This window comes from Trichosurus vulpecula, chromosome 2 (assembly GCF_011100635.1).
Source record: "Trichosurus vulpecula isolate mTriVul1 chromosome 2, mTriVul1.pri, whole genome shotgun sequence".
NCBI classification, from domain to species: Eukaryota; Metazoa; Chordata; class Mammalia; order Diprotodontia; family Phalangeridae; genus Trichosurus; species Trichosurus vulpecula.
The window spans coordinates 102,977,386-102,987,014 of NC_050574.1; the positions used below are offsets into that span (position 1 = coordinate 102,977,386).

A 9,629-nucleotide genomic window follows, 5' to 3' on the forward strand; every position below is an offset into this window, starting at 1 on the left:
GGAAAGTATGCTGAATGAGTCCACTCATGATTGTTTTCACCTAATTTTATCTGGGAGCTCAGGAAGTGATCATAATCATTCTGCCACCCCCAATTGATTATCTATCTCACTTACAAGGTAGCAATTCCAAACCTGTCTTCTCTCCTCCTGCCTCTGTGAACTGAGAACAAAATCCAGAACTAAAATAATTTAGAAAGAAGTTTATTAAGTCATCCAGCAGAAGGGAGAGCCAAAAAACAGGTGGCCCACTCCCACTGAGTATTTGTAAACTACACATAATATAGGATTCAAACAAAGGAACAATGATTGGCCAGCAGGGAGGTAGTTTCCAGATAAGACACATCGATTGTTTGAGATGTATAATGGGAGAAAATTCCTGTAAGAAGGATTCTATTATCCTTTTTAGGTTTTGGTTCCCAGACTCCATGGCCATAGCAATCTCTAGTTCTCAGGTACTAGATAATTCCCAGGCTCAAGGTAGAAAATATCTCCACCACCCTTGCACAGTGAGATACAGGAATAAGGTATTGCAAAATTGCGAGGCTATTGTTTGCAATATGCTTTCTTTGTGTGTTGCCCTATAAATAAAGTGGGCACTGGTAAGTGGAGATTTGGGGAACCCATGGAGAACCCACAGAGGAATTTGGGTAATGCATAGAGGAATGCGTGTACCTGCCTCAGCCGGCCCCCACTGAGGCTTGAGGGATTTTAGGGGAGTGCACAATCTGGAATGCTGTGCCTGTCTCGACTGACTCATTGAGACATAGGGGATGTTCCCCCCTTCTTGACTGTCCCTGCTAGAAGGATGATTAGGGGATCCTGTAGGAGTTGGTGCTCCCATTATCAGGAACTCCCTTTGAGAAGATGAGACTAGAAGAAAGCTTATTATTTAACCTCTCCTCAGTTGTCTTCCTGTCTTCCTGTCTGCCCAGATCAAGAGTAGGCCTGTACTAGTGTCTCCACTTGTCTTACAATTTGCTTGGTTGGTATTACCTGTTAGAGGCTGGAGTCTAAAAACTCTGGTGCCTCCTGTGAAACAATTCCTTGAATTTCTGGCATTGGTCATCAGATCTGATTGAGTTTCTGGTCAGTAAACTAGTTCTTGAGTTAAGCATTAAATAAATTTGATTTCTATGCATCCGATCTGTTTTCTCAGCTACACATGCAAAGGTTCAACCAATGCCCTTAATTTTTTCCCATACCTTCCACAGCACCCATCCCTCAATCAATCCATAAAAGGCCTCATCTGATACTTCTCCAAAACTTTCAGGCAATCTGCTGAGAGATGCTTCTCTGCTTTTTGTCATCTCACATAATCAGAACTAAAGGAGATGACAGAAAAGAGAGGTTATTAATAAATGTTATTCTTTAAAAAGAATACTGATGCAAAAAACATTTGAAAGAGGGTCTCAGGGAAAATCTTAACTCCTTTTAATCACACCCATTCCTGTAAGGGTAAGCAAAGTGAAACTTTTTACTGTGCTTTTCATCACCAAGGCAATCAAGTGCCTTTGACTGAGTCTTGCCTTTGTTTGTAGGAAGATCCACACCATTTTGCTATTTAGGTCATGAGAGGTATGAAACCCTCAAGCGGTATGAAGCCTTTGAGAGGTGTGAAGCTCTCAGGCCCTGAAAAAGGCGGTGTATACCCAAAGTATAGCTTTTGAACTCAGAATCAAGAATCAAAAATCGAAAACTCTCAGAACTGAGGGAGGAGAGGTTATGTTGCCAGGCACACTCATTGAAAGAGTGTGGGTGTGGAGGCTCTGGGTAGCTGTCAAGGAGTCCCCAAACTTTGAAAACCCAGATGTTGGTGCTTCTCTCTCTGGTAACTATGTATGTGTGTATTGCTATGGACAGACAGGTAGAAGCTCTGTCTGCTGATTTGTTATTTGCTCTGTTTATATAATTTCTGCTTGTAATTTCTGTTTGTGTTTTCTCTGAAGTTCAGGGTACTGACTTATTCTCCTGAGTTAAGTGAATGATATATGTATGTTTAATTGAAGTGAAATTGTGAACCCTTTAAAGTTGCTTTCCTTAGAAAAGCAGATCAAAGAGCCAGTGCTAGCAGCCCTCCTGTGTGCTGGTGTTATTGTCCTTACACAGCTGCAAGTAACATTGTTGTTATAATTCCCCATTTTCCTCTTACCAAATATGATTATTTTAACCAGTATTCTGAATTCTATTTGTGGAGCACCTATTTATGATACGAGTTTTCCAAGCAGAGCTAAAGTTAGTATTTTTATCTTTTTCATTTTAACTAATGTGAAATGGCTAACTCTTCCTTCTTAATACATGGGCTGAGTGCCTTGGTTTGCACCTTTTATCTCTGAGCAGTCCCTAAGTGTGAACAAACCTCATTCACACCTCATAGGAAGGAGGGTCTTCAGTGTGCTAGTGGTATATAAAAGGTTTGGGATGAGAAAGACATAGAGATTTCTTATTCTGAGAGCAGAGCTAAAGGCAGAGCAGTGAGGCTGAAGGAAAGATACCAGAAGAAAAAAAGAAGGTAAGTTTCCTCATGAGAAATTTCATTTGTGTCAGGGACTTAAGAATTGCATCCTGTGCTATGGCATGCATTGAGGTGGAGGGACATGTTTCTCCATGATGAAATACAAAACTTTGGGAATGAGTCTCTGAAGCCAGCAAAGGGAGAAGGGAGGCAGATTTCATGTTCATGGGTTAGACAGTAACACCTCAGGTCAAGTGGAGAAACTCAACTGGCTGAGCCAAAAGTAGTGTAGGAGTCTGGAAGGGATAACATCTTCCCTTGTCCTGTTATCCCGAATCTTTCTTATTCGCAGAATCTATACACTTAGATGCAGAGATGCCACTCTTGGTCATTGGCCAATGAAATCAAAAGAAGAAAGAACAGTGCCAAATTTAGCCAAATATTCATAATACAATTTTTTCTAGTAGCAAAAAAGGAGAAACACATTGGGTACTGTAAATCAGGGAGTGGCTCGACCAACCAAGGTAAATTAAAATACTGGAACATTATTGTGACATCCAATCAACATCCAAATGTGATATCCAATAAAACTTCAATATAATTCAAATGTTGAACATAAGCGTGCTGGGAAGGGAAGGAAATTTGATCAAAATAACATTACTAATCTATTTAAAAGTGTTTCAACTGGAGGTATGTTCCTGTTCTGGAGAGCATTAAGAGGTCAGAGAGGATTCAAAATCCCCACTTTTTCTCACCTCAGTTTCCCCAACTGTAGAATGTAACATGTTCTACCTTTTTCTTTGCTATAGAGGGTACTCTGAAAAGAAAATTAGATGATAAAGGTGATCAATTTCAAGTGCACAAGTACTAAGGGCATTTCTAAGGGTCCCCAGACCCAGTCACTGACCTTTGCCATTCTCTTTCCTCAGAAACATGGCCTCTTTCCCAAAGCTGATTCAAAACTTCCAGGAAGAGCTCATTTGCTCCATCTGCACGGACTACTTCAAAGACCCAATGTCCATTGAGTGTGGTCACAGTTTCTGCCATAGTTGCCTCTTCAGGAGCTGGCAAGAAGCCTCTACCCCTTTCTCCTGCCCAGAGTGCAGGAGTGTCTCCCAGGCAAGGAATTTCAGAGCCAATGCGCGTCTTGGGAAACTGGCAGCCATTGCCAAAACACTGAGACCTCATTGTTTGCAGAACCCTGGAGGCCATAGCAAGTGTGAGACACATCAGAAAGTGCATAAACTGTTCTGTGAGGATGACCAGAGCCCAATCTGTGTGTCCTGTTCTGAGTCCAAGGAGCATAAGGCTCACACACTCCGTTGCATAGATGAGGCTGCTGAGGACTACAGGGTAAGTAATGGATTCATCGCTCCATCCACAAGAACATTTTAAATTTGTACTACCATCTGCAGAGATCATCCCAGGAAGAGATGTGGTGTTTTCATGTGCCAATCACTGTGCTCTCAGTGCCCACAAGGTTGTTGTTGAATTGCACTGTGCTGTGTTCTCTGGCCTCAGCCTGAGCTTTTACTCATGCATTGAGATCAACAGGAAGTTTCCCTTGATGTTCCTCTAACATGGTTTGAAATGTCCAACCCTGTTGTGTTCAGGGAGGGCCTTAAGTCTTTTTACTAAATGGAGTCAGGTAATCTGAGATTGTTAGGGCCATCTTCATCTGGTAGGATAATAGCTAACACCTTCATCCTTCATGAACTAGAAAAGAGGGACAAGACAATGGAGCAGGGTTTCTCCTTTGCATTTGACACTTGAAAGTTACCTCCTCCTGGAGGTGGACAGGAAAAAGAAGACATTACCTTGTCAGACTAGCTTAGGCATAGAGCTGTACTTGCTCCCTTGTCTCACTCACAGGAACCTAGCATCACTCTCATGAGGCTTGACTGTGAGGCAGGAAGGTGAGGGGCTTCTTGGTCCTCTACTTTGCTCCTAGGGTTGATTCTCATCATGCCTGCTGCAACCAGCCTGCACACACTGAATTACTAAAGACATTTAGAAAAGAAGAACTGACAGTGTCATAGGGAGCCCAGAAGGTGCAAGGTGAACTAAGGAGAGACTAGCTTAATCCTGAGCTGCGTCATTCAGGAAGTCGGGAGCTCAAAGATCTATCTAACTTCCCTCTCAAAAAGACTGAGAGATGTTCTAGTCCAGTCATCTCTTTACTCTTTTGGGGAAACTGGGACGTAGTCAAGCCAAGTTACATCCACAGAGTCACACATCTAGCCAGAAACAAAGGGGACATTAGAATATCTTACTCTGTCTTTTTACTAGAGAGATGGCTGTGGGCCGAAGTTATGTATGATTGTGTGTATAGGAATTAGGTCTTCCCCTGAGAAGCTAGGAACAGGATAAGTGGAGTGTGGAAACACATTCCAGTTGAATGGGATGTCTTTTCTTTATTTGTAAATTAGAGGGTCGAACTAGATAGCCTCTAAAGGACCCTTCTAGCTCTCTTTCTCTGTTCTTATGATCCAAAGGGGAACAAAATGTGGTGATGAGAAAGCTCTTGTCCAGACTTGGTATGTGTAGGTAATGAAGTCTTTGAAATTTAAAGGAGTTCTTCTCACTGACCATGAGTCATCCCATTCCCACTTTGTGCTATTGATCTCAGAACCATCCTTTCTGAATACTTGGGACATCACACCATAGGCCACACGGGCCTGAAGCTCCTAGTTTTGTTCTTTTACTCATAGCTTTAAAAGTAAGAGCATTATATTTTCATTATTAATTGGTCTCCCAGCCATTCACACATGAATAGTTTTGAATATGTAGAACTGAAATGCTTCATGGATAAAACAATTTGTGCTTTTTAAAAAATGTATATTTTTATAGGAGAAACTCCAGGAAAGTATAGCAGATTTGCAGAGAAAAACTAAGGATGTTGAGCAACAGATGGCTAATGAGGAGTTGAAATTGACACTATTGGAGGCAAGTATTTATTTCTTTATCTCTCAGCAATCAGCATACATATTCTGCTGTGCTCCCTCAAAGTATCCTAGATAGATACTGGCCTCCATTAAATGTTACAAATGAGGACACTGATGGTCAGAGTGGCTAACTGTTTTGCCCAAAGACTCAGAGCTGGTAAGTGGCACAAGGTGAAGTCATGATGAGGCCTTCAGATTCCAAAACCAATTACCCCTTACACTACAGTTGGCTGAGGGCACCCTAGGAAGGGACATGGTGTTTTCAAGCAAAAGAAGGCAGGATTGTGCTTGGAGCATAAAGCTAAATATAATGGGAACATTGTAGAAAATGATCTCACTATCCATGCAGAATGTTGGCCACAAAAATGAACAAAATCAGAATCCAATTGTGAGGTAAAAAGCTTGTCACTCACCCATTGCCACTTAATCTTATGTCATTTCCTCTATCTCATCAGTCTCATCTATTTCATTACAGCAGGAGATAAAGACTCAAGAGGAATCTATTTCTTCTGAATTCCAGAAAGTACAAAGGTTCCTGGATGAGGAGAAAAATGAGTATCTATCAATTGTGCAGAGGCAAGGAAAGGCCCATTTGAAAGGCCTGAAGAAGAGAATAAGGGGATTGTCCCTTCAAAATCAAAAATTAAGGAAGAGGATCAGGGAGTCCATGGAAGTGTGCAGGAAACCAGATGTGGATTTGCTTCAGGTAAGGCCATGGGAAATATGCTTAAGGAACATAAAAGGTAAGGCAGGAACTTACCAATGCCATCTATTTCTAAAAAACCATGAAGTAGAGTACAAAGGAAGAATGCTTTAATCTGCTTTAATCTTCCATCTCCAACTCTGATCCCTAAACTCCTAAAGAATTATTCCACAAGTTCAGAAAGCACACAGTTTTTTAAATGATGCAATTGAATAGATTCCTTTGTATTTGGTTTACATATATTGTGTATTTTTTCTTTTGTGCACACATAGCATACTAACAAATAGTTGTATGCTTATCACAATGCTAGATTTCAAAAACACATACCGCCTTCCTTGAAAATGGATTGTACATACATGAATTATGTGCAAATATATGATTTCCTGAACATCTTCAAAGCTTTCCTTTCATTTCTATTTTCATGTTCTTTCTGAGACCTGCATTCCTCTAGCTGACATTAAGCACCTCACTGTCCTTTCCAGTCCTGGTGATACTTTCACTTACATTGTCACCCCTGTCTCTCCCCTCACAAGTTCATTACATGAGGCAAAATATTCCTTTCTGTCCATTGCCACTCAAGCAATCTGCCTCCTTCTGTGTAGCTCAGTAACCTCTCCTCCTCTGAGGTTCATTCCAATTAAATTACTTCTGTAGCTTTGGAAGAGATTGTAGGAATTATGACCAATGGGAAGATCATGGCAATAATCCAGGCAAGTGGTGGAGAGGGCCTGAGTTAAGGTGATAGCTGTGTGAGAGGAGAGAAGGGGGAATATATGTGAGACACGTTGCAGCCCCAGAAGCTCCAAGATTCTTCCCTACTCTGTGGGTTTCACTGAGGCAATGAAAAGGTGGTCCATTCCAAAGTCTATTTTCCTACCTTAAATACGCCATTGTCCTAATCATATATCATTTTTTTTATCTCTTCAGGACATGAAAGCAATGTTGAAGAGGTAAGTTTCTATTCTTACTTCATTTGGAAAGCTCTAAACAAATTGGGGGCCAATGGGCCTTGACTGACTAAAGGAGTGAAGACTGTGCCAAGATTCTTATGATTATTGGAGACCTAAACCTGGTGTTTGTTTTCTATAGGAATGATTCTGTGATCCGCAAAGAAGTAGAAATGTTTCACATAAACACAATTGTTTGTTCCATCCCTGGAATTCTAGAAATGCTTTTAAAATTTAAAGGTGAGTGAAAAGAAGTGAAAAGATCTATAACAAAGAGGCAGCACATCTCCAAATCTTGACCAATTTTCCTTTGGGCCAGAACCAATTTGGCCTTCACAGAAACTCAGAATCTAGGAGCTAGAAAGAACTTGGCCATCTAGTTTACCTTTGCCTGAACAGTGATTCTCTTTGCAAAACATTTAATAAGTAGTCATCCAGACTTTGCTTGAAATCATTTGGTGAAGAGGAGCCTGATAATTCTAAACACATAAGTTTCTCTTTTTTAAATTGGTTTTATCACCAAGAAGGTTTTTCTCAAATCAAATATAAATACTTTTTATAATTTCTAGTCAATTTTCCTTGATCTAGCATCAGAGGCACAGCAGAGAAATTTAATGTTTCTTTCACATCAAAACCATTCAAGTACTTCATGACAGCCGCCATGCAACTCCTTAAGTTATCTCTTCTGCATAATACACAAGTCCAGTCCCTTCAAATCATGTCCAAATGATGACAACTCAAGTTTAGGGAGATGTTTCAGGACATGTTTCAGAACTCTTTCAGGAATGTTAAGGTTGAGATGCCAGTGATGCCCATGGGAAGGTTTGTCCTGGGAGTAGCTGAACAGGCAGATGTAAATCTCAGATGTACTAGAAAAATATATGGAGGACCATAAAAATTAAATCTCTGAGAATGAATAAGGTTGTTGAGGAAGACAGTGAAGAGACTCACAGTCACATCCTTATTCTCCAGACCAAACCAAATAAAGCAGATGAAATATTTTCTATAGATAGAGAGGAATTCAGAGGAGGAAAGAAGGGAGACACACTTATATATGGGAAAGACACTAGATCAAGTTCTGGGTTTGCAAATCAAACAAGCTTTCTACAACCTCACACTGCCAAAAGAGAGAGGAGATAGAAAGACAGAAACAGAATATAGGGAATAAGGATGGAGGGAAATGCCAAAAGAAGTGAAAGAGAAATAGAATAGAGCTATAGGATGTACCCCTTTTAGTTTACCCTGCTGCTTCTCAGAGGCATTGGTCTTCATTTCCCTCCTGTGCAGTCTTTAAACATTACCCAGAAGAGCCAGCATATCATGACTCTAATTTCACATGTAGAATCATGAAAATGATCTGTGAAATCCTTGCATTGGTTAACCATTTGTTTTGGGAGACTCGAAAGATCAAGGCATAAAGAACCAGATTTTCCAAATTAGCACCTACCACACTGTCCCATCGACCTGACAACCTGAGAACATTCTGCTCCTCATACCATGGAGCTGTGCTGCCTCTATCCAGTACCTTTTTTACATATTACTGTGATACCTTGATGGCCACTTCATGGTCCACACACCTGATCCCATCACCTATAAAAGAAAACAAATCTCTGACAATACCATTCATTGAACCTGAACTTCTTCTCTCCACAGTGGACATCACTCTGGATTGTGACACAGCCCATCCAGGTCTCATCATCTCTGAAGATTTGAAGAGCGTGAGATATGGAGGTGCCCAGGCAGAAGTACCCAACAACACTCGGAGATTCAGTGATTTTGCCCAAGTTCTTGGTACTCAGTCCTTCATTTCAAGCAGATATTACTGGGCAGTAGAGGTACCAGACAACACTGGATGGTGTGTTGGCATCTCGAATGGACCACCTACACCTGAAGTCTTCTTTGTGCTTATGGCTATACAGAGTCACAGTGGCTGCCACCTTTATGCCATAGGCAAGCATGACCTTTCTTCTGTACCTCATGTGAAATGCTGCCAGAACTGTGTGTCCAACCTAATGGTGGGCATTTTCCTTGACTATGAACATGGAGAGGTGTCATTTTATAATGTTAGAGAAAGATCTCTCATTTTTGCTTTCCCAATGACTTCCTTCTCACGACCCTTACAGCCTATCTTCTGTCTTTCTAAGAAAGTCCTGCCAAATGATTGTTCTCTCATGATCTGTCCCTAATTGAGAGAGATCAAAAATATGTATTTATCCTTCAAATAAACTTCAGGCACAGTATGCCACAATTCCTGTGTGTCATAATATTTTAGAACTAGAAGGGCTCTCAGAGGGTACATATTGTCACCATCTAATTTCACAGCTAACAACAGAACTCTGGAGAGGTAAAATGTCTTGCCTCTGCTAAATATGATTCTTGGACCTACCTCCCACTCCCAGACCAATTACATGATATTTCCATTGTGTGTAGTTTGTATCTACTTATCTTTGTACATGTTTTATCTCTGGCCTGAGGACAATATCAGCTACATGACAACAGGGACTATTTTCTTTTTTTATTTTTTTTATCCACAGTTCCTAGCATATTTCTTAAAAGGTGCTTAATAATGATGTTTGAATTGA

General features: G+C 40.7%; 1 protein-coding gene across 1 annotated transcript; it reads left to right on the forward strand.

Moving 5' to 3' along the window:
• The first annotated feature begins 3,385 nt into the window (after positions 1-3,385).
• On the forward strand, positions 3,386-9,233 carry LOC118835938 (probable E3 ubiquitin-protein ligase TRIML1). Its single transcript, XM_036743233.1, has 6 exons — positions 3,386-3,805; positions 5,303-5,398; positions 5,873-6,102; positions 7,018-7,050; positions 7,190-7,287; positions 8,701-9,233. The coding sequence occupies exons 1-6, from the start codon at positions 3,386-3,388 to the stop codon at positions 9,231-9,233; spliced, it is 1,410 nt and encodes a 469-aa protein (XP_036599128.1).
• Positions 9,234-9,629: the final 396 nt, after the last annotated feature.